This window comes from Aedes aegypti, chromosome 3, assembly GCF_002204515.2.
Source record: "Aedes aegypti strain LVP_AGWG chromosome 3, AaegL5.0 Primary Assembly, whole genome shotgun sequence".
Lineage (NCBI taxonomy): Eukaryota > Metazoa > Arthropoda > Insecta > Diptera > Culicidae > Aedes > Aedes aegypti.
Window position 1 is genome coordinate 357,575,657 of NC_035109.1, and position 25,187 is coordinate 357,600,843.

At 40.2% G+C, this 25,187-nt stretch overlaps 2 protein-coding genes and 1 long non-coding RNA gene across 3 annotated transcripts; 2 read left to right on the top strand and 1 right to left on the bottom strand.

Annotated features, from left to right (window-relative positions):
* Positions 1 to 14,639: 14,639 nt before the first annotated feature.
* LOC110679311 lies at positions 14,640 to 18,534 on the bottom strand. The gene is made up of 4 exons (XM_021853663.1): positions 17,720 to 18,534; positions 16,587 to 17,658; positions 14,965 to 15,378; positions 14,640 to 14,906 (listed from the first exon to the last, which is right to left on the bottom strand). The coding sequence occupies exons 1-4, from the start codon at positions 17,846 to 17,848 to the stop codon at positions 14,791 to 14,793; spliced, it is 1,731 nt and encodes a 576-aa protein (XP_021709355.1). The 5' UTR covers positions 17,849 to 18,534; the 3' UTR covers positions 14,640 to 14,790.
* A 1,509-nt stretch (positions 18,535 to 20,043) lies between these two features.
* Positions 20,044 to 20,927, top strand: LOC110678414. Its single transcript, XR_002501581.1, has 3 exons — positions 20,044 to 20,272; positions 20,328 to 20,427; positions 20,481 to 20,927. It is a non-coding gene; the product is annotated as an uncharacterized LOC110678414 (long non-coding RNA).
* Positions 20,928 to 21,817: 890 nt separating this feature from the next.
* On the top strand, positions 21,818 to 24,329 carry LOC110679266. The gene is made up of 2 exons (XM_021853547.1): positions 21,818 to 22,331; positions 22,412 to 24,329. Exons 1-2 carry the CDS (start codon positions 22,150 to 22,152, stop codon positions 24,255 to 24,257), a joined length of 2,028 nt encoding a protein of 675 aa, XP_021709239.1. The 5' UTR covers positions 21,818 to 22,149; the 3' UTR covers positions 24,258 to 24,329.
* The last annotated feature ends 858 nt before the right edge of the window (positions 24,330 to 25,187 follow it).

Genomic DNA, 25,187 nt, shown 5'->3' on the forward strand with positions numbered 1-25,187 from the left:
AATAACTTTAATTAGATGATAAATGTCCTGTAGCAAGTATGCTTTATTATTTATTAAAAATTCTTTGTTAAATTTAAGACTGTAAATATTACATGTTATTTTGTTATTTGTTAATTTATTAAACTTTGCATGTCCATTCGTTTTTATAAATTTAATCTCCAATGCAATCACCGCCAATTGCTCTCATAGAGAATATACGACATAGTTACTCACGCCTAAAACGAGTGTCTTGAGTTCCCTATGGTCAGCTACCAGGAAAGCGCATGGTTTTGCAAGCCTGTTGAGCGTCATGATGCCACCCAAAATCCGCTTGGGTCGCGGGCACTGACCCATATGCCTATGCTATTCAGGATGCGTTGACCTTTTCCTTGTTCGGCATTCCACGCTTGTCACGAAGCTTAGCGAGCAAGCTGACTAGATGGTTTGAATAGTCAGTTGGAATGAGATGCACGACTTCGGGAAATATTGCAGATAAATTCCTTTGATGCTCGGTTTCGCGAAATTTAACTTCGTTGAATTTCGCGAAGTCTGGGGACAATGTTCAAAAATTGCGGCATCTGAGGATTACTCCAGCCTCGAATCGTTCACTTTGTTCCGTTTCGTGGAAGAGGCAAGAACGGTCTAGTCTTGTTACCGTGCCGTAGTGTGATTGTGAAGGTAAAAGTGACATGTTTCCTTAATTAGTTGTTAGCTAATGTACATTGTTTCCCTTTAGTTAAGCGCAAAGTCAATTACGCGCAAGCAGATTAGTTTGGTAGATAGTGTAGTGCGTTGATCAGTGTTGACCAAGGTAAATGTGCGAGAAAAGTAATTAAATGAAAGGATATATTTGTAATATCGACACGTGTGCGTTGAAATTGTTGTTGGAATAGGTTCGTGGCAGCATAAGGCGAAGCCGTCACACTACATATATCCACTTCGACCGTTTTTGACCCCACGCAACGGCTTCAAAGGATCCCGGGGTACACGTGGCCGGAGAAGGACGCGATCGCCAATTTCGCGCCTTTGGCAGGCAAGCCTACCCATTGGGTAACCAGCAAGAGTCGAGAGGAGACCAACCCCCCCTGCAGCGAGCATCAAAGCAGCGAAGAAATCAGCACGCCACCGGAGCAAATTGCCGACGGCGCCTCAACGTTTGTTTGCGCGCCACTGCAGGATCGAGCGTTTGTACCGCGTTTACGCGTAAGCCCGCGCACCGGTGAGGGAGACACCACCAACCGCATCGCCCGTTCGATTGCCATCCCGGCGAGAGTACCAGGCTGGAGGTAGTGCGCTAAACTGCCCCAGTCACCGTAAGCGTCTCCCCACCCACATCAAAACCCTAGGTAACGAGTGAGTACTATTGCATGCATGTTTGTTAGTGTCGTCCATGGCCATGTGACCCAATAGAGGCACAACATTCATTTTTTTTGCTAGTCCGTCATAGCCCATAATTCGGCGGCGCTAGCATAGAACTCACCCGAGAGTGAGAGGTGGAGGTGTGAGCTCCCTGGAGCGAATGTCGGAGTTCGAAGCTTGAAGAGAAGAAGAGCAGCAGAAGAGATCGCGCATCGAGTGCGCGCCGCAAGGAGAAGTTGATCCGCACACACAGGTAGAACTAGAGGGAAGTCAGTGGGAATGAGAACAGACTAGGCCTAGGCAATGTAGAGAGCGATAGTGGAAATAAAGCATGTATAACTAGTTTTGGAGCAATCCATGTATTTTTGTTCCCCCAATAAAATTTAGTTTGCTCCATGCACGGAGGAAAAAGCTCTATGTATTTTGAATGTATTTAGTTAGCGTCTTTTAAGGTTTCTATGTTGCTTCGCGTCCGTATGTAGTTTTTTGTAGTAATTTTGGGTTATTTACTGGGTGGTCAGCCCGAAACTGACTTTATGTTATTTTGGGACTGTTCTTTAGTTTTCTGCGGAGTGGGACGGGTGAACGTTTTGGACTGGACCTGTGAGGAAAAACCCCGCCTTCGAAACTTGTCCTCGGCCGTTTATTGGAGGAATTTATTTGTGAACTTTTCTGAAGTTGCTGTGTCCGCTCGGAAACGTGAAGTACGACGGACTATTTGAGTCAGCCAGTCAGCTTACCCACTAATGAAGTGACCCTTCCCCAAGAAGGTCTCAAGCCGGGCAACGTAATCTCTGTTGGGTGGTCTCCTTTCGGAGTGGCGCATAAGCTACCCAATTTCAAAAGTAAGCTCGACAGGCTGGCCCGTTATAGTCCTGAATTTGGTTTCACTCGGTTCGCACCCGAAACTGATCCCGCTGTCGGGGCCATGTCAATCAATGGCGTCTGTAAGGGTATGCGTTCCAGCACGTCACAATTTCATGCTACAAGTCGCCAAAGTTGTATAAAATACTGGTTTCATTGATGTTTACATGGAATTAAAGCTTTGATTTATCAAACTTTTCAGTGAACTTATCCTTACATGCTTGGTGTAAAATAAGACCTCATTTTTCATTTAAGATATTTTTTTTTATCTAGTTCATTTATTTGGGGCTCAATCGCGTTTAACGCTCTACGGAGCCGAAACTCATTTTTTGTACTATTTACAATTTATTTACTTTTTACTACCTAAAGTAGTACGGGATGGAGCCAGGATACTCGTGGCAACTCGAGGTTAGTGGTCACAAATTTTTGAAGGAAGGACATGGTAGGGATTGGGATCAGGGTTCTCTGCTGCTCATCCGGGAGGTATATTGTGGTAGCTCGATTAACGTATCATGGCGTTGGTATCAAATTCTTGCCGGTCTTCGTCTGCCGGATGGCCAGGATCCTCAATCCAACACAAAGGGGACAACACACAAAAAAAAAATCTGGAGAAGAGAACACAAGAGAATTAAACTTTTATACAAGACAGGCGAAGGAAATCGTAAATTGTGACCATATAAATAAAATCGCGGGTGCCCAACACATCTCTAACTGAAACATAGGGTTGTCTACCTCGGGCCACAAGGGTATCCAAAAGTTGCGCTCTGGAGGCGTCCATATCCGGGCATTGCCAAACTACGTGATCAATGTCATCATAACCGGAACCACACCTATTACAAACATTGCTCAGCGCGAGGTTAATTCTGTGTAGATGTGCATCTAGCGAGTAATGGTTGGACATAAGCCTTGACATCACGCGAATGAAATCTCGACTTGCGTTCAAACCTTTCCACCAGGCTCGCAAGGAAACTCTAGGAATTATGGAATGTAACCACCATCCCAGTTGGCCATTTAGCCAATCGCTTTGCCAACCGTGAAGAGAACTTTGACGTACTAAATGAAAAAATTCATCGTGTGAAATTCGTCTATCATAAATCTCACCTTCCTCAGCGCCCACCTTTGCGAGAGAGTCCGCCTTCTCATTGCCATAAATTAGGCAATGTGAGGGGACCCATACAAAGGTAATCTTATATGATCTTTCGACCAGTGCACACATCTGCTCTCTTATTTTTGTAAGAAAGTAAGATGCATGCTTAACAGGTTTCATCGATCGGAGTGCCTCAATAGAACTGAGACTATCTGAGAAGATGAAGAAGTGGTCTGCGGGCATGTTTGAGATCATCCCCAAAGCGAAGTTGATTGCTGCCAGCTCAGCAACATAAACCGTGCAAGGTTTCCGAAGTTTTCGGAAGGCGGAAGAGTTTTCATTGAAGACACCGAAGCCAGTGGATCCATTGATACGTAGGAATCCTCCTGTAGGAATCGACATTCTGGTACTTTGCATTAAAAATACGTGGGATAGTTATACATCGAAGTTGATCTGGAATTCCATGAATAGCTTGTTTCATGGTCAGATCGTATTCAACAGAGGAACTGTCATTGGTGAAGCGTACACGTGGAGGGTTATAACACGGAAGGCTAATGTCAGATGACATAAAGTAGAGATAAACTCTCATGAATTTCGACTGAGTATTCACTCCACACTTAACAAGTATTCTTAGCGAGAGCTCCCAGAATCGGTTCTGTAGTGGTAAAACCCCTGCCAGAATCTCTAAGCTCGCATTATGTGTCGAGTGCATACACCCTAAGGCGATACGCAAACAACGATATTGAACTCGTTCCAATTCAATCAGGTGACAGTTTGCTGCTGAGAGAAAACAGAAAGAGCCATACTCTAGAACAGAGAGAATGGTTGTTTTATAGAGTTTTATGAGGTCATCCCGGTGAGCACCCCACCATGTTCCGGTAATTGTTCGTAGAAATTTGATCCTTTGTTGGCATTTTTCCGTTACATACCCAATATGGGTTCGCCAAGTGCCTTTTGAATCAAACCAGACCCCAAGGTATTTTGTAGTCAAAGACTGGTCGATGTCTGTTACCAAAAGCTTAAGCTTTAGTTGGGCTGGATTCCACTTCCTAGAAAATACAACCAGTTGAGTTTTTTGCGGCGCGAACTCGATCCCTAAATTTCTAGCCCAAATGGATAGATTATCAAGGGAATTTTGCAGTGGTCTTTGCAGGATTTCAATGTTCCAGGAAGTCCACTATTGTGCAAGTTTTCTGACAATATTTCTATGGAAACTGAAGATCATTTAAGATATAATTGTATTGCAATTGAACGATTGAATTCAGATCTGTTAATCCTATATAAACAGAACTGTATATATCTACCACGTTGGTAATATCATGAAGATTGATTCATTATTGAACCCAAATTGAATCCTAAGTTCAATTTGGGTTCAACAAGGTTGGTGAAGAACTGGACAATGCAAACCATTGGTACTTCGCGTACCTGCAGGTATAAAACATACCCCATTTGTGGTCCTTAGTCTCTTGCCCAGTAACTCCTATCCCTACCTCCACGCGGTGCCACCTGTGGTACGAGTAACCATAGGGAAGATCGGGTAACCAACCCTGGTGGGACCTTGGTCGTATGCTGACAGGGAAGGGGGCTCCTCTCTTCTGAGGGTGTAGCTTATCAGAGCGTCTGTTCTCCATGTTAGGGGCGGCTCAAAACAGCGTCTGTTCTCCATGTTAGGAGCGGCTGATCATCGTCCTAGTGCTAGCGTGGGACTCTAAACAGTGCTGTGCACGATGATCCTCCGGCGAGACAGGGGGTTGGTGCAGGCCTTACAAGCCAGCCATAAAAATCATCAGTACAGGAAGCATACAATGTAAATTCGTACCGGAACAATCACCCATAGGCATCGAACACGGACTAACGATTGGAAACTCGGATCATAGAACTGTAAGTCTCTCAGTTTCTTGGGAAGTACCCGCATTCTTTCCAAATTATTGAGGGTCCGCAAGTTCGACATCATAGCGCTGCAGGAGGTTTGCTGGAAAGGGTCGACGGTACATACGTATAGGGATGGTTATACCATCAACCAGAGCTGCGGCAACAGACATGAGCTGGGCACAGCTTTTATCGTGGTGGGCGAAATGCAGAGGCACGTGATTGGGTGGTGGCCAATCGACAACAGAATGTGCAAGTTGAGGATCAAAGGCCGTTTCTTCAATATCAGCATAATCAACGTGCACAGCCCTCACCTAGCAAGTGACGATGACGATAAGAACGCTTTCTACGCGCAGCTGGAACGTGAATACAACGGCTGCCCAAGCCATGATGTCAAAATCGTTATCGGAGATCTCAACGCTCAGGTTGGCCAGGAGGAGGGATTTAGACCGATTATAGGAAAGTTCAGCGCTCACCAGCTTACGGCCTTAGACTGATTGATTGTGCCGCCTCCAAAAACATGGCCATATGTAGTACCTACTTCCAGCACAGCATCCCGTATCGGTACACCTGAAGATCACCCCAACAGACTGAATCGCAATAAGTGAATGCTGCAGCAAGGCACCCGTCAAAACGTGGAACTATACAAACAGAAGCAAAGACAGCAAACCCATCTATTCTGGGATAAAAAGCACCGCCTGGAAGAGTTGGAGTACGAAGAGATGGAGCAGCTGCATCGTTTTCAAGAAACACGCAAGTTCTACAAGAAACTTAATGCATCCCTCAAAGGTTTTGTGCCGCGAGTCGAAATGTGCCGGGATAAGGAAGGAGGTATCTTGACCGACGAACGTGAGGTGATTGAAAGGTTGAAGCAGCACTACGATGAACACCTAAACGGCGCAGAAGATGAAGATCAAGACAGCAGGAGGAATGGCTTCATCAGTACGGCGGATGAGGGAGACCTGCCAACTCCCACAATAGGTGAAGTTAAGGATGCTATCAAACAGCTCAAGAACAACAAAGCCGCTGGAAAGGATGGTATTGGAGCGGAAATTTTTAAAATGGGCCTGGATAGGTTGGCCACTTGTCTGCACCGATTGATAGCCAGGATCTGATATACAGAACAGCTACCGGAGGAGTAGAAGGAGGGTATAATGCTGACGACGTGGACATAGTCGGAAGAAGTTCCAGGTGGTTTCTGAACAGTATACCAGGCTGAAACGTGAAGCAGATCCGGTTGGATTGAAGGTAAATACATCGAAGACGAAATATCTGCTAGCTGGAGGAACCGAGCGCGATAGAGCTCACATTGGCAGACGCGTGATGATCAACGGGGATGAGTTCGAGGTGGTGGACGAATTTGTCTACCTCGGATCATTGATAACGTCGGATAATAAATGCAGCAGAGAAATTCGAAGTCGTATAATTGCCGGAAGTCGTGCTTACTACGGACTCCACAAGACCTTGCGGTTTGGTAAGCTTCATTTCCGAACTAAGTGTACCATGTACAAGACGCTGATAAGACCGGTAGTCCTCTACGGGCATGAGACGTGGACAATGCTCTAAGAGGACCTACAAGCACTAGGAGTTTTCAAACGACGTGTGCTTAGGACCATCTTTGGAGGAGTATGTGAGAACGGCGTATGGAGGAGAAGAAACAACCACGAGCTTGCGCAACTCTACGGTGAACCCAGTTTCTAGAAAGTCGCCAAAGCTGGAAGAGTACGATGAGCGGGACGTTGTGAGAATGCCGGACAACAATCTCGCAAAAATGGTGTTCACCTCAAATCCAGCCGGTACAAGACGAAGGGGAGCGCAACGAGCTAGGTGTTTTCACCAAGTGGAGCAGGATCTTGTAAGTGTGGGGCAATCGAAAAATTGGAGATAAGCAGCCATGGAGCGAGTTAGTTGTGGCGTAATATTGTAGCGCAGGTCATGTCCTGTAGGACGTAGCGTCAAAAAAAAAAAAAATGGAGTGCGAACCTTGACACTGCCGAATGGAGTCGAGATCGTCGGGTCGCAGATGACGTCTTTCTTGCGATGGTGAGACTGCGAAGGAGGTGGAGATGCTGATGGCGGAATCGCTAGAATCATTAAAGTGTGGATTACTCGAGTCAAGTTGCAGTAGGTTCATAATGAAACGGAGGTGATGCTGGTCAGCAACTGCAAGGCGGTTCAGCAGTTCGAGATCAACGTAGGAGGACACGCAATCTCATCGAAGCACTCTCTAAAGTACCTTGGAGTAATGGTCGACGACAGGCTAAACTTCAACAGCCACGTAGACTATGCCTGCGAAAAGGAAGCGAAAGCAGCTAACATTGTAGCATTACCAACATTGGAGGACCAAGAAGCAGTACGAGATGTCTTCTGGCGGCCTGTCGTCGTCATCGGCCATATTGAGATACGGAGTCTCGGCTTGGGCTGCAGCTACCGCACTTTATCGTCGAATGATCCCCATCTGCATCACGCTGGCTGAGGACATGGCATGCTACCAGCAAAGGGACACAAGGAATGTTAGGAATACCATCAGATTGGATACAATGGGAAAGTGGCAGCAGGAGTAGAATAACTCGGAGAAAGGAAGGTGGACCCACAGTCTCATTCCTTACGTATCGGTGTGGACGACCAGGAAACATGGAAAAGTTAACTTCTTCTTGACCCAGTTTTTGTCAGTCCATGGATGCTTCCAGAAGAATCTGCACAGATTCGGACACGCAGGGTCTCCACATTGTGAAGCCAGTCCAAGTATAGAGGAGACCCTGGAGCATGTTATATTCGATTGCCCTCGATTCAGGGATATACGAAGCGAGATAATTACAGAAACCGCAAGGGTTCTAAATCTAGACAACATCGTGCAGAACATGTGCCAGCATGAAAGCACTTGGAATGCGGTTTACAGGGGAATAACGGCAACTATGTCGTTGCTGCAAAGGAAATGCCGTGACGACCAAACATCTCCGAGCCGCGATCGGAGTAGGCAAGATCATCCGTCGGGGACTAGACTGAGTAGAGCGGGCGTAGCGTAGTATCGGTAATATGTCGTCGAGGCGCCTGCAAACCAGAAGTCATACTCCAACTGGAATTACAGAACCCTGGCACTTGGCCGGCCAACTTCGAGTCGGAGTAGGCTGAATCCACCGCCAGGGTCTAGCTGATTCATTCGCCAAACAGCACCGACAAATGGTCGTCGCGGCGCTTGCAAGCCGGAAGTTTCCTTCCCCGGAATCGCAGGACCAACCTCGAAATCTGCCCGACTAGCTTCGGAGTAGATACGTCCACCGTCTGGAACTAGTTAAGTAAACCGCGTAGTAGCAACGGTAAAAGGTCGTCAGGCGCCTGTGAACCGGAAGTTTCTTTCCCCGGGAATCTCTGGACTGGCATCGATATCTGCCCGACCAGCTTCGAACCAGACTAAGTACACCGTCAGGGACTAGTTAATTCGATCGCGTTGTTGCACCGGTAAATGATCGTCGGGCGCCTGTGAACCGGAGTACCGGAAGCTTTCCACCACCCGAATCGCAGGAACGAGCCTGGCATCAGCTCCAATAGCATCGATTCGAGAGATCATCCACCGCTTAGCAAATCTTCGTCGAAGTAGGATAGATCCACCGCCCGTGACTACTTTGAGCAGTACGTAACGTATCATTGGCTTGAATCGTCGGAGCGCCAGTGAACCGGTGTCATTCTCCATTCGGAATCACTGAACCGATCTAGGCATCCAACTGGTCAACCAGGACAACTCGAACAGCAGCACTGAAAACGAGTCGTCGTAGAGTAGCGAAGTGCACATGAGCATCCAGTAGAAGTTCAGCAGGGCTGTGACGTGAGGCCAGCCCAAGAGTAAAATACGTCGTCGCACAGATAGCTGTGCAAAGGCCCTGCGAGATTTTCAACCGTCAATCGGGCAAAACGAGTAGTCGCATAGACACCGTAGAAATGTCGTAGTGAGCAGCAATTTTGACGACATTAAGCTCCAACAGCGAACTAGCAGAACAGCTACAGACTGAGAATGAACGAAATGCATGAGCACAGCCCTTTCCCCTATGAAGTTGCGTCCGGGGAACATCGAGGCACAGGAGCAGTACGGAAAGTTTTTTAGTAGTTAAGCACGCCTAACGTGACTCCCACATTGTTCCAACACACATCAGGCCAGGCTTCGGAGCATTTCTGTATCCTTCTATAGACAAAAAAAAGATATTAACCGAGACCACTGTTTGCCAAAGTTTCTGTTTTCGCATTCTTATCGTGTGGCAGCTACGATGGTGCTCTATGCCCTGGAAAATCAAGGAAATTTTCGTTCCAAAACGATTCTAAACCTACCAGGGATCGAACCCAGACACCTTCAGCATGGATTTGCTTTATATTTTACAGGAAAGCTTTTGAAAGTCACTTTGAATCGCTGAAAACCTGTTTGATCTTCTTAAGAACATCTGGAAACGCATAGCTGGAACCACTGGGATAGTTCCACATAGTTCCTAAACACGAATTTGGACTTCGGGGAAACTTGAAAATATCGTTTGGAAGTCCATAAAACATCTAGGAACCTCTTTATATTCCCTAGGAATTGCTCCGACATCCCATGGAAACCTCTAGAAACCGTTGAAAATTCCCACAAGCAGCTCTAAGAACCTCTTGTATTTGTTGAAGCCCCTGAGAACTCATGTGACTACTTCACGAACCCCAGAGGCTACTATTGATACGCTCTGAACACTTATCAGGTTTTCCTTGAAACCTGCGAAAACCCTTTGAGAACCTCTTAAAAATTATCGGAATTCCTTTGAAATCGATATGTTCATCCTTGTCTTCAAAAGCTTTACAAAAAGTTTACATAATAACTCAATTTTGGTTTTTGTTCTTGCTCGACTACATGCGACTCAAAGTCTGTAGAAGTGTTTTACAACTATGAAATATATAGATGGATAGGTGTCGCAAGAGAGCCACAGGTTTGAAATCAATTAGAATTTAGAATCAGTTAAGAACTAAAGAATGGGTCCTCTAGGGCATCCAATAGGAGCCAAAAATATTACGAAAATATAAATGAACCACTATGTAGCACATTTCCCTGTTACTACTAAAATATAGTACATGAAGAGTCCAAGCATTTGCCTCGCTGGATATTGTCGAATTCCGCGGTATTCCATTTCGAACGCTTTGAGGGCTTCATTTGAAATATCGCACACCCTCAGTCGTCAGACCTAAGGAATTTGTAAATATTTTCCTCGCCAATCCATCTCGGCTAGTCTGAGCTGAGTACATATGCAAAGTAAACTCAAGGCTCCACTTGTAAACACTGGCAATTAATTTTCCGCTGGATTCCAGATCTTGCACCACACAATAAACACTATGTATTACATTTCAGCACCAGAGAGCGTTACGTTGCGAGTCAGCTTGGCTGCCTTTGGAAAAAAAACGGTCGGTCAGAATGATAACAACAACCTTCAAGGTGCATATAGTGGTCACGGAACATTCGGACGAACGCAATTTGACCGAACACTATTCTGCCAAACGCTAACACTGCGGAACACGTTTTTGTCTCCAGCATCAAAAAACCTCTATTTACTTAATTAAGGGTTGCTGAATCCAATGCCGTATACAGAAATATCATAGCACGTCTAGTTTTTGAGATATTGGTAGTTGAAAATGCAAAAATTGACTATTTCAGCCAACTTGCATGCAAGTTTGCCAGCTTGTAAGACAATTTATTTGCTTAATTTGCCACAGAATTCAAACCTTATGTGTATAACAATACTTATCATCAAAGTTTATAATATTTTTGATGCGGAAAAGTTATTTTTTGATGGTTTAGAAAAGTATTGTATTTTTCCATATAGGAGAAACGAAGAATTTTGTATGGAGATTGCAAGCATGTTGAAAAAGATCGGTTTAATCTAAATTTAATCGTAAAATTTCAACCAAAATATATCTAAAACGAAAGATTAAGTCCTTTTTTGCATGCTTGGTGGATAAGATCACAAAAAAGTTTGATAAAATATACTTCAAATTTTAGGTAAACATCAATAAAACCAATGGCGACCTGTAGCTAAAAATTGTGACGTGCTAGGAAATTTCTGAGAACGGCATCGGATTCAGCAACCCCAAATCTACTAGAGACACATCATTTGATCCTTGAGACACGCAAAAATGTCATTTTTGTTGCGCTGTGTAATTGGTCAAAAGGATCATTTTGACGGGCAATGACGGTAAATTATAACAATAAAAAGCATGTCAGAAGCAAGATGTGAATCTCATATCACGTCTACGATGATAAGTTGATAGTGCCTACCATTTTTAAAACAAGGTAAAATCTCTTATGAAAAAATAGAATCCATAATGTCAATAATGACAATCAAAGTTCTACTTGTAAGATATACTTTTGATTAAGGTGAAGATAAATCGAAGCCAAACTTCAAATTTTCAAGAGCACAAATCTGGAGAACCAAACACCCGCTTGAGCTTAAAACTTTATCGATTGGTCACTACCAGCTAGCGACCAATTGATAAAGTTTTCAGTCTTATCGGGTATTCGGTTCTCCAGATTCGTGCTTCGTGAGGCTTAGCTTCGATTCATCTTCACCTTAAAAGAAGAAAAATATGTAATTGTGATGAAAAAAGGTCGTATCTTTGATTTTTGGGTCGCACTTCTGAACCCTTCTCTTCAGCATTGTGGGCAACTACAGTAATGTTAAGTTCATAATTCGGCCAAATCACCCTTTCGGCCAAACGGCATTCAACAGAGCGCTGTCGAGAATAAACAACGCACATATTTGCAGATTTTCCATCAGCTGCCGTGGGAGGATTTTCCACGTTGATATGAGGTCACGTTGCCGGGCGTTGTTATCGTTTCAGCCGGGGCAGAGCGATGAATCAAATCGGTTGGAATGCGGTTGGAAACTGTTCCCGAGGGATTACTGCTGCTGTGTAAACTCCGTACAACAATGGCAATGGGTTAGGTCAGTTACGACGGCGAAGAAAATGTTGTTTGTCGACACAATTGCGCCTTATCAGATGCATGTAGCATTACATCATTGTTTAACCTGCATCGAATGATCGAGCCTCTGCCAAGGCAGTAAAGAAAGATGATTTATAGTTAAAAATAAAGATTAGATGCCGGTATCCATAGCAGTTTAAATAAATCTTGTATCGTTGCATTCAAAAATTGAGATAACACAGTAAGAAAGTTCAAGTGAAATTGTTCACGTACCTTCTAAATAATGGTTACGCTTGTAGATCTGGAGGCTTCTTAAAAAAAGGTCTTGGGTTACAGTCGTTGAATTTGAATTTTAAGAAACATATTTCCAAGATTGTATATGATTAAAAATAAATTTCATAAATTTCTGAACTTAGGACTGAAGGGTCTACAAATGTTGTCCATAAACTTTTTAGATTTATTTTTACATTTAAGTTACTTTATAAATCTGTTGAAATCCAAAGAGTCTGATTGTTCCCTAATATTAGCTAACAATAAACGGTCATATATTTTCTTTTCCATTTAAGGATTTTTGGCCGTAGGCAGGTTCATTCCACATTCAATCCACGATCAATTTTAACAATCTTCAGCAAGAGAAGTACTGGAATATGGTGTATTAGAATATCTATTCAATTGTTGATAAAACGGGTTGATTAACTGAGATCTACAAAACGAGCTTAGTATAAACTCTTGGCCCTTCCTAGGGGCCTTCCTTAGCCGAGTGGTTAGAGTCCGCGGCTTCAAAGCAAAGCCATGCTGAAGGTGTGTGGGTTCGAATCCCGGTCGGTCCAGGATCATTTCGTAATGGAAATTTCTTTGACTTCCCTGAGCATAGAGTATTATCGTACCTGCCACACGATATACGAATGCGAAAATGGCAACTTAGGCAAAGAAAGCTCTCGGTTAATAACTGTGGAAGTGCTCATAAGAACACTAAGCTGAGAAGCGAGCTCTGTCCCAGTGAGGACGTAATGACAAGAAGAATGAACTCTTATTAAATTGAAATTCCGTACTCCAAGAGCTGGATAACTTCAAACGATCGTTGCAAACGAACATTGGCAGAACATATTCGCATGAGACTATGTATGTGTCTATAGATGTTGTTCATAAATCATTGACAGGTAACTTGTAAAGATTGTAGATCCGAATAATGTAAAGTTTTTTTTGAGGAAATTCTAAGAAATTGAATAATACATAGACTCTGATGCCGAAAATTCTACTTGTGTACTACCAATTTTATAAGCATAAGCATAAGCATAAGCATAGGCATAGATGACCGTACAATTCGTAGTTGCTACTCCGTGATTGACCAGAACAATCGAAGTTGCACAGGGAATTGATGAATGGGGCTTGGGATTAGCTTACCATTCTTCAATGTGCACAAATCGAGAGCTCAAATTTAAAAGTCAATAACGGCGCCGGCCACGTCCTTACGGTCATCGGGGAAGGGAAGGAATGTTAGTGTGACTACCGTTGTTACTAGAGACCGAGATCACCTCTGCATCTCCACGGTTGTCATGGAGAGGATATTGGGTTAGTGGGATAAGGTAAAGATCTGGGAGTCACCAATGTTTGGTGATGCGATCCATGATATAATCACGCCTAACCGGATTCGCGAAATAATTCGATAATCGCATTAAACGCCGAACAAGTGTTCGTCACTCGCCCACGCAAGAGCAAGCGACGCGATCAATAGATCAAACACTACTACCCGACTAAAGGTACATAACAAAATTATATCAGCCTATGATATTATATTATAAAGTTTTTATCGAACATATTTTGTTACAAATATGATGCAGGATGTTGTTAAAATAACTAAAATCGTAACAAAAATACATATGAAGTGTAACATAATTATAACTGAATGTGATACATTCCTAACAAAAATATATCAAATCCTGTTCTATGTGTTTGATACAAAGTATCAAAATTATAATACTGTTTAATATACCCTTTCTAACAAAAATATATCAAACCCTGTTATATGTGTTTAATACAAAGTATCAAAATTATAATACTGTTAAATATACGTTGTAACTTATCCAGTTACATGCTTTTTGATCAATAATATGAAAAATATATCAAAATATGATACGTTTTGATATACTGCTTCACGTCGAAAAATGGGTTAACCAACGTGCGAAGTTCGATTTTTGACCAACTTCGCCGTTCGCGACTCGCTTAGCTATATAATGCGCATCTATTCCGTCCGCAGTGTGCATTATGCACACTATTGAGAGCTGAATTGCGACGCGGCGAAGTTGGTCAAAAATCAAACTTCGCCCGTTGGTTAACCCAGTTTTCAATGCAAAGCAGTATATAAAAAAGTAGTTTAAAAATAGGCTTATGTGGCAACAAGTCAATTTTTAATCGCTTTCAATTATTCAATAATAGAATGATCATAACATATTGTGAACGCTGAAGTTTATTGACCAATTCCAAAGATTTTTCCTTCATTTTCCTAAAATACAAACAAAGTAACTCATTTTTATCTTCAGTTTTTTATATTTGTGAGGGTTTTCATAAATGATCTTATGAACAGCAATATAGATTTTAAATTGTGCTAGTACAAAAAGCAAACAAAAACTTCGTCAAAAATTAATCTTAAATTTCTTTGAAATTCAACTTCTGAATTGTATTAAAACATTGAATCGGTGACAAATTATTTCTTACCATAGTAAATCAGAACGCGTGCGATCAGCTCGCGACATTGTTTAACCTTAACTCCAGCGACGGCCGGGGTTTCCCCTTGATAAACTCGGTGCTCAACAAATCGCTCTGTAGAAGAAAATTAAACAATGAAATTTATGTTAACTAGAATATATCTAATTTTAACCTTCGATGTATTTAACTTTCTCAGGATCGAGGCGAACTTTTTCCGGCAACTCGTTTTGAATCCGCTCACCTCCTTTCCGACCATTTGGATTGTTTGTTACACGACCCGTGAGTGTCATGTTTTTCAGACCATCCGTGAAGATTTCCATCAGCAATAGCTTGACAAAAATGTAGTCGCGGCTCCCAGCAGTTTCAGAAAATTTCTTCAACTTATTTTTGTCGGGGAATCCGGGCAATTCGGTGAACTTTTCGTCATGTGTCTTTCCCAACACTTTTGCATTTAGGGCGTCCGTCAATGTGAGACAGCGGAGTGAGCTTTTCTCATTAGCAAGTTTCAATTTCTTATTTTGCGCAATTAGGGCATTGTTCAGGTGGATAAGCTGATCGATCTTAGCCTGCTGTCCGCAAACACAGCCTATCAAAGTGAAAAAAGAAATGTCCACATAAAAATAAAACGTTTACTAAATGGTTACAACTCGACGTTATCATCAGGAGAGTAACATGAGCCAATAATTAGCAACCCAACATTGATGGTTAATAAAAAACAAACAATTAAGTTGAAAAATATTAAAACTCATCAGACTTGTTGAGTCTCACTCTAACAATTTCCATCAACACTTTGCAGAAGCAAATTTCGAGTTTTAGTGAACCGATAAAGCTTTAACGGGCAACATATATAGAATTATATGATAAATTTTTCACATCGATACATGGAGTGGTACTTGAGATTTGCTTTTTTAAAGCTGGAAATGTTCCAATTTTCATAGAAAGAATATATTTCAATGTATATTTTTCAGGGTTGTTATTTTTTAGGGTACTTATACTCGTCGAAAAAAAAATTTGAGTTACCGTAAAATGGGGCGAAGTTGATCACTTTTGAGTGTTTCTATCAAATAAATACTTTTTGAACAACAAAAATAATTTTTTGAAATTTAAGAACGAAGGTTTTGATTCTGGGCTGAAGATAATTAATTACTGAGTCTAGTAAACGACATTGAAGACACCCTTACTGTTGAGGTTGAAATACACGTATCTGTCAAAGGATACAAACTCTAGTGGAACTAAATGGTACAGAACTAAATTCGAATTTTCATTTATTTACTGAGATAGGTTTTCAAAAATACTCACTAAACATGAAGTTACTGAATTTGCATCAAGTCTCTAAAATCTCAAAAATTAATAAGTAGAAAACTTGTCGATAAATCAATATATTTTAAAATTAAATTATGTGAATTATAGAATAAATTACATTGAACACCTAAATGTAGGTATTTTTTTTCGCAATTTTCAACTGGTGATTGTTTTAAGGAGAATCTTTCAACAAATACCTGTTTTTCTATCTTCAATATTATACCAGATTTAGGAAAATCTGTTAGATAATGCGGCGTCACACAAAAGTTAATAATAGAAATCGAATTATAGCTCTTATTACAAACATATGAGTACGGGAATTATCTACTTCTCGCCGCTGATCAACTACATCCTGAATTACGGTACACGCAACTTCGATAATAATCGATTTTTTTACCTTCCATCAATGACACCTCGCTTAAAATTCTTATTTAAAGAGCACTTATGGTGTTTTTTTTTTGCATCAGCTATTTAAGAACTACATTTACTTACGGAAATCGGTGTCTGCCTCGACTAGTGGATTTGGCTGAATATATCCGATAGCTGTGGGTGATGGTGGATGCATTACATCATTTAACGGCAGCTTTTCGATTGTTGGCAAATCAATCAACGGCTCTCGAACGGCACATCGTATTGTAGATGGAGCTTGTTGACGGAGCATACTTTCCTTGATCTGAACAAAGGAACCAGACTGATGGCGGATTGATTTTGCTGCCTGTTGTTTTGCGGCGAACTGTTGCTGCGGAACTGCTGTTACTCCTACCTGTTTTCCGGATGTTTGCTTCTGGCCCGACTTTTGTTGTTTTACCTTAACCGCACCAGTCTTTGATAGATTCTTAGGACGGTCTTCAAGGTCGTCGTCTGTTTCACACGCATTTTGTGTTTCCGATTCACAGCTCTCACTTTCGTCTTCTTCTTCTGACAGCCAATCTTGGAGAAACTGTAGATTTCCATCTGTTGGAAAATCAATCAAGGGTGCTCGGAATGCCAACCGTTTTGCAGGAAGAGCGAATGATGGCGTTTTGTGTACGTCTTGTTGTTGGTGAAAATCGTCCTCGGTCTGGTCAATGGAACTGGTGACTGATATTGCTGCCGGTCTCTTTTCACGGCCCTCTACCTGCGATGCTGTTGTTGATTTCACCTGATTAGTGGATGTCAACTCCTGGCTAAACTTTTTAACAGCTTCTGAGGGATCCTTTGAACGGCCCACGCACGGCATTTTGTGGTAGTTTTCATCCGCATTCGACTCGAAGTGCTCTTCATCGTTCTCTCCATCCGACAGGCTGCCACGGAGCAGTGTTGATCTCTTATTTCCGCGCTGCAGATTTTGTTTTTCGAGATAAATGACCGGTACACGGATGGCACATCGTTTAGCAGATGGAGGTGATACTCCATCATCCTGTTGACAGTGCGTGTTCTCCTTGTTGCGGACCAAATAACCGGAATGACTGCGGACAGACAATTCCACCGGTCGCTTGCCACTGCGATGTTGCTGCGGAACTGCTGTGGAAGTTGAAGGCTTTTCGGGGCTTATCTCTTGAATTCCTGTGTCGACATTTTTGTTCTGTAAGAAAACAACCAGGTTTGAGGTTAGAGCAAACATGTTAGTATTCGATCTACATTACCTGATGAGGAGCGAGCAAAAAATCAAGATTTTTCGATTTAGCTTCTTTCCGAACACTTCGATGTACTTTTTTCGATGCGGTCTGCTTAACCGCTGCTGAAATCACAACCTTTTTCTTCGATTTCGCCATTTGCACAAAAAACTTCCGTGTCAGGCAATTTGTTAACACGTGTGAAGATAAATGTAGTATTAAATCGACGACGGTGACAAGTTGACAACAATGTCGGTGGTGCAGGGCTCCCGTTTTTCAAGAGGAATTTACGACTAGGGCTTAGCTGACATATCAATAACAATGAAAATAAATATACTGATTCAGGTTGAAAAATGGGCTAAACAGTTTGATTTTTAATTAACTTCGCGGAGTCGCAACTCGATTCTCAATAGTGCGCATAATGAATATGGCGGAGGGTATAGATTGCGCACTATAGCGAAGCGAGTCGCGACGCGGCGAAGTTGGTCAAAAATCGTTGGTTAACCCATTTTTCGACGCGAAGTAGTATATTATGAATGAATTTGGCAAATATAATTTCAAATCCTTATTGGATTTCATATCCTCAAATAAAAATCTATTTTAATGAAATACACATTATTATGTCAGTGTTCAGCAACAATATAATTATTTTATGTGCAACCAGGCACGGTTCACACAAATTTGGAGAAATAGTAAAAGTTTCGTTAAAAAACAACTTTATTTTTAAGCGTGAGTATTGATAAGTATTAGCGCATTTGCTCAAAAAGACACGCGCGTGAAGAAAAAGAACAACCGCGGTTTGATTCTTTTTACATTATTATTGTTGGAGATATAAAAAATTGCGGTGTTTCGTCCAACACGCAGCGAACTGGACTATCGAATTTCATACATTTTGCCTTATGAAAGGTGGAACGATTATTGCAATACGAACGCTTTATGTATCGTTTTAGCATCACTCCACATCAAGGCGTCGATGGGCGCGTGGTGTACGCTCGGGCCTATCGATCGCAAGGTTCTTGGTTCGATTCCAGGTTGCCGCGAAAATGTTTTTTGTTTTCAAATTCTGGTTTCATAAGGCAAATTTATGAATTTCAATCCGATTTCTTGTGGCGAATTTCCATAAGGGGTTCCTATGTTTATCGATAATCCATTTGCCTGAGTGAACCAGTTGTTCCTTTCTTTCCTAAAACATTTTCCGTGTGGAAGTGGGGGACAATGCGCTTTTTTGGAAACTTTACTACACTCGCGCGGTGTATTATATTCAGCGAACCAGACAATACTTAAGCATTTATTCAGTTGCCGTAAAAATTATTGATAGTCGTTGTGGTAAACGCACAGCTTTTCAGCGGGATAGAGTTTAGGGTTGTGGGTTCGAATCCCATCGGTCAAGGATGTTTTCATAAGGAATATTTTCTCGACTTACACATGCAAAACCCGAAAAATTGGCAAAGAAAGCTACTTATGGACGTGTTAATAACAACAATAAGCTGAGAAGCAGGCTCTAGTTCGAATGCATCGCCAGAAAGAAAAGAAAAATGATTGAAAACCTAAAAGAGCCCTTATCGCAAATTGGTCCGGATATGGCAACACTTCAAATGAAAATGTGTATTCGTCGAATAATTTTCTGAAACAGCGAATGTTTCATTCCTGTTCGTTTCATTTCATTTCATGAAAATTTGCAAATTCATATCAAAGAAAAATATAAAGCCGTTGATCATTATTTTCTTTGCCTTATTGTCTTGGTCTTTTTTAAAATCTACATCAGATGTAGAGTATAAATATACAAGACAATGTGATTTAACTTAATCAAAACAAAACATTACTTGAATCAATCTTACACTGGTACAAAAGAAGTCGTAAATAATTGAACAAAACTGTGTATCATTGCCATGTGTCATTATGATTTTATGACAATGACTGCTTACATGTGAAGTTTTAAGGATTCACGTGAAAAATGTTAATCCATTTTGAAATACCACAAAGTGCACAAATTTAGCACATCACCTTATTCCGCACATTTGGTCCAAAATTTGTCGAAATTCAAGAAAGTTTTTTTGCCCATATTGCTATCTGTATATGATGGTTATACATCACAATTGCACTTGATATTATCATTAACAATCATTTCCAATTAATTAGATATATTGCAAAATGCGCGGAATTAGGGTCTAAATTACGGCACTTTGCGGAAGATTCACAAATAAGGATTTAATTCTTTCAATGTTTTCTGGGAATCGTGTGAAAATTATGTACGTTCACTTGAAAAAGTAATCGAGAATTGTTCCAGACTGTGTTGCCGATTGTCCCTTTGTTTACTAGTAGTCCATTTTACGAAACGACAACAATTATTGTTGTTGCAACCGCCTCCTGTCAAAATTTTATTTTTCAAATAGACAATAGGCAATTCCAAAACATCTAGTAGAATGGACTTTGACAAATTGATTGCATTTTAAGGAAGTATTATTATTTTGGAAGTATTAGCGTTATAAAAGCCTTAAGTCGGTATCTAAGATGAGTGAAAAGCGAAGACCCAATCATTATTGGTTAATGGATCCATGGTACAATCAACAATACGTTAAAAAGGTATGTAGGTAATTTCCAAACAAATGAAAATTATATTAATCAAACTTTTTAATAGCGCAAGAAAGCAGAACAGCCCCAGAGAACTACTACCGATAATCTTATCAACGATGGCGTCAATGAGGTTTTCATAGAATCAGGAGAAAGTTTGCAAACAGGTATACACAAGTTAAACGTTCTTGATCCTCACTTACAACATATGTTATTTCAGATACTTCTTCGGATATCTCCGATGACAACAACACAATCAATCCAACAGAAGTAAACAGTTCATTTTCAGTAGCATCAGAAAGTGAATTACCGGACCTTCACTATAATGAATTACACGTTTCCAATGAAGCCACAGATCAGGAAGATTCTCAATCCGATTTTAGCAGGCAAACGAGTTCGTGTAATGCATCGGAAGTGCCAAGTGATTTCGATAATCAGAACAGGGAAGGAATAGAGGAATCGGTGAGATGTTTTCTTATGGGATCCAACCACAATGTTGCATTAGAACTTTCACAAAAATCTATGAAGATCTGACGAAAGAAACATCAAACATTGTCACTGTTCTAATTAGCTGTTTGCAGTGGTGCAAAATATAAAATTAGAAGATCAGGATCGATGGATTGCTATTTCAGCGTTTGTGAAATGTGAATAAAGGCAGAAATCGGAAGTTTTTGAACTCAGAGATGTTTACCGGGTAGAAGCGAATTGCAAAGGAATAACAATATTCACCATTAAAATGGAAAATTTGAATGTCAAAATTTGTTATTGGTTTGTTTGAAATAAGAGTTAAAATAACTAAAATAACAACTACCTTTGTATGAAACAAAAAAAAACAAACTAATAACTAAATTTTGCCATTATAATAGCAACATAATAACAAAAGGATAAGCAATAGTAAACAACAAAATATGTTATTATTTAGGTATTGATTACAAAATAACAACTAAATAAGCTATTCACGAGTAGATCAAAATAATGCTAAAGTCAGTTCTTTGACTTAAAAAACTAAATTTGGTATGATTGAAAAATAAGCTTTTTGAATTCCTATAAAAAGTTTTTGCTTTCCTGCAAAAATCTTAGACTCTTTAAATCTTCAATGGATATCATACGAATAGTAAAATGAACCATTATGGCAAAATGTGACATTGGTTTGTTCTCATAAATTATTTAAATACAGTTTTCAAATATCAAAATAATGACATATTTTACTGTGATGACGATGTTTGTTATTCCTTAGATATTTTTGCACAAATAACAAATTTTACCATGATAGCATATTAAGTTATTGATTAGTTATAACATGACTTTCATGGATAAAAGACCAATGACAAATTTGGCTATGATTGTATAATTTGCTATTGAGATATTCAATGTCATATAGTATAAACATAATAATGGTTAAACTAGGTATAATTGCATAATTTGTTACTATTTTATCATTATTTTGTTATTTACCTCTACCCGGATTCACCTTAAGCACAAATCTAAAGAACCAAACAGTTATTTCAACTTCAAAATTTATCGATTGGTTATATGTAAGTGGTGAACAATCGATCAAGTTTTTGGCATAAATTATAGTATGGTTCTTTAGATTTTCGCTGTTGAGGAACACGGTTTCGATTTATCTGCACCTTAAGTAAAAGGGCTGTGATGATCGTATTCCGGGTTCTCCAATAAATCGCATGGGATTTAAAACTTATAAATTTGGACATTTTTAAACTGTACAGTAGTTTTTAATTCAAAGATAAAAATAAAGTAAAATATTACAAACTCATGCATTTCCTATGTATACTAAATGTATTGTATCTTTTTTATTCTAGGAGCTGATTGATTCAAATGATCAGTTCATCAAATTCAAGACGAACGTTCGTGTTAATGATGTGCTGTTTATGATACTTAATATTTACATTAAATATAACCTACCGCAGCAAGGCGTAGAGCATCTTTTGCGAATGTTTAATGTGATTTCGATGGGTAATATTTTTCCAGAGTCTTTCGAATCGTTTAAAAATATGTTCCGAAATGATTACGAAATGGAGCGCATTTATTTCTGTCAAAATTGTCAGTACGGGTAAGGATTTTTTTTTATTTGATCTATACGATATTTGATATTAATGTTTGATACATATTTTCCAAATAATTATTTTTCAGATACACTGGTACACCCAGTGCAGAAACCAGGTGCCCGGTAACAAATTGTAATGCAAAAGAGAAAGATTTCTTCATTGCTTTCTCATTGGAGCAACAAATTCGGGAAACCGTTTTGAAATATTCTGAACAAATCAACAATTATGAAAAAAACATTATTGAAAATGATATTTGCGACATCAATAGAGGAACTCTGGCGCAGGCAACAATATCACGTGAAGACGGCCAATTCATAACGCTATCAGCAAACGAGGACAGCGCGGCACCGTACAAAAGTACAACTAAAAAACCACTGTATCCACTTTTTCTCACAGTCAACAATCTGCCTCCTCAATTGAGATTTGACAAAAATAACCTCATGCTTGCTGCTTTGTGGTTTAACACGGGAAAACCTGATATGGTATTATTCCATAAACATTTCATTCAACAAACACGACGTCTCCGTAAGGGAATCAAAATTGGATCCGAACACTACAAGATTCTAGTTCTGCAAGATTGTTTGGACTCGGTAGGCAGATGCGAAGTGTTTTGTTCGAAGCAGTTTAATGGGACATTCGGCTGCACCATGTGCCTTCACTCTGGAAAATCCATCAATAATCAAATCAGGTATCCTTACCAACGATCCAGGCTAAGAGATGATAGTTCAACAAGAAAGCTAATGCTAGAGGTTCATAATTCGGAAACGCAGAAGCCCATGCTTGGCATAAAAGGCTTGAGCGTTCTCACTGGTGTTCCTGATTTCGACATCATTAGAGGATTGCCTCCAGACTACATGCATTTAGTAAATTTGGGCCTAATGAAGCTGATATGGGAGCTACTTCTTGAAGGCGACGCTGAGAACAAATCAAAACCTTATCACATTGGGAAACACAAAGTGTTGATAGAACAGAGATTGCAAAGTATTCGGTTACCAAGTTGTTTTCCAAGACGGATAAGGAGTATATCTGAACATGCCAAATTCAAGGCCAGTGAATGGGAAACTCTTCTGTTTCACTGTATTTATCCTTGTTTTAACGACCTCCTGCCGAACAAGTATATGCATCATTTAATGCTTCTGAGTTCCAGTATATTTCAGCTTCTCGAGTTCAAAATTTCCAGAATCACTATCTCATCTTGTGAAAAAAAATTGGATTTATTCGTAAAGGATTTTGAAAAGCATTACGGTACAAAGAACATGGTGTACAATGTACATTTAACCTCTCACCTGGCTCAAACCGTAAGAAATCTTGGTGCTCTTTGGAATTCTTCACTATATCCTTATGAAAACGGAAACAGCATGCTAATAGGTTTTCAGACTTCGAAGAATCATCCTGTTCTTCAGGTTTCTCAAAAGTTCCTATTGAATAGGATATGTCGTTTTGGTGAGGTGAAGAATTCACTTGCGAAGGATTGGATTTCGAAAGTCTGGAGTCCCATACACCAAAAGATAGAGTTTAGTCAACATAATTTATCAATATTACCCGATCATGTAGATGTAAGTACTGAGCTAAAAAGAGTTGAGTTCTGCGATATCGGAAAGTATCATTACAAAGGCATTAGAATTTGTTCAAAAGATGTGTGCAAAAACTTCAAATATGATGATTCATTTATTCATGTTAACGGTGATTTCTTAAACATTGATCGCCTGCTAATAGATAAAAACAAAAATGCATATGTACTTGGCACAATTTTGAAAACCACAAAAATATTTGAGAACATGTTTATGTATGAGTTATCAAATACTCAAAAACTAAGTAGCATAAACGATACGCTTCGACTATGTGTAAATGTAGAAATTGTGATGGATGGTGAACCAAAAGATACATTAAAATACGTTTCGCTCTGCAAATCAAAAACGCAGATAGATTAAGTAAATTATATGAATAAAAAAAATAAACCAAATATGTATGGGTCTAGAAGAAAAGGAAAATTTTCAAATAATGTAAATTATTTAAACTTGTATCAAATTTTATTATAAAATTGTTAAAATAAAGCAAAAAAAAATATTCAAAAGAAATGTAACACAATATGTTATATTTTTGTTTTAATATTTTCTGTGAATAAAGGTCCCTAACAAAATTATATCATAATAAGATATACATATCATATTATGATATAATTTTATTATTTTTTTGTTATGCTCCTCTAGTCGGGTAGCGATCCGCGGCGCTTTTTCATTTCTCTGAGCGAACGACGCGCGACAAGTTTGATCCTGCCCCCATCGCCCGCTCCCGCAGGAGCAAGCGTCAAGGTCGAAGGATCAAACACTACTAACGAACCGATCACTTTTTCACCGCTCCACTACCGACGCTCGACATGTTTGATCCTGCCCTCATCACCCGCACCCGCAGGAGCAAGTGTCAAGGTCGAAGGATCAAACACTACTCTACTTGTGTACTACCAATTTTATGATGAAAAATTAAGGTTTCAGTTTTTGAGTTCCTGCGATGATGTACAGGTGACCACAAAAGTAGATTTCTGTCATCAAACCTCCATGTTGATTTAGAAAGCAAAACCCACAAAATATCTCCATCCCCAGTTTTTGGATTTATCCTGCGTTAGTTTCCACATTTAGTACTTTCCTTTTAGAGTCACACTCATCAGTAAAAAGCTTTGGCTTAAATATAGAACCATAGACTCCATCCGCACTTGCATTCCACCGGGCCAATTAGAATAAAATATATTCCGGAGAGAAGCAATCTTCGGCTGTCGCACTCCGTGACATTTAGTCCTTCTCCCGCAGATACCGAACCGCAACATGGGGAAGGACAATACCGACCAAGCTGCAGTCACTGGGTTA

What these genes read in the sequence shown, in the direction of transcription:
- LOC110679266 (XM_021853547.1), top strand. Translation starts at nt 22,150, where the DNA reads ATGATACTTAATATTTACATTAAATATAACCTACCGCAGCAAGGCGTA. An exon ending in TGTCAAAATTGTCAGTACGG is followed by an intron (nt 22,332 to 22,411) that starts GTAAGGATTTTT and finishes ATTATTTTTCAG; the next exon opens with ATACACTGGTACACCCAGTG.
- LOC110679311 (XM_021853663.1), bottom strand. Translation starts at nt 17,848, where the DNA reads ATGGCGAAATCGAAGAAAAAGGTTGTGATTTCAGCAGCGGTTAAGCAG. An exon ending in TTTTGCTCGCTCCTCATCAG is followed by an intron (nt 17,659 to 17,719) that starts GTAATGTAGATC and finishes GTTTTCTTACAG; the next exon opens with AACAAAAATGTCGACACAGG. An exon ending in CGAGGCAGACACCGATTTCC is followed by an intron (nt 15,379 to 16,586) that starts GTAAGTAAATGT and finishes TCACTTTGATAG; the next exon opens with GCTGTGTTTGCGGACAGCAG.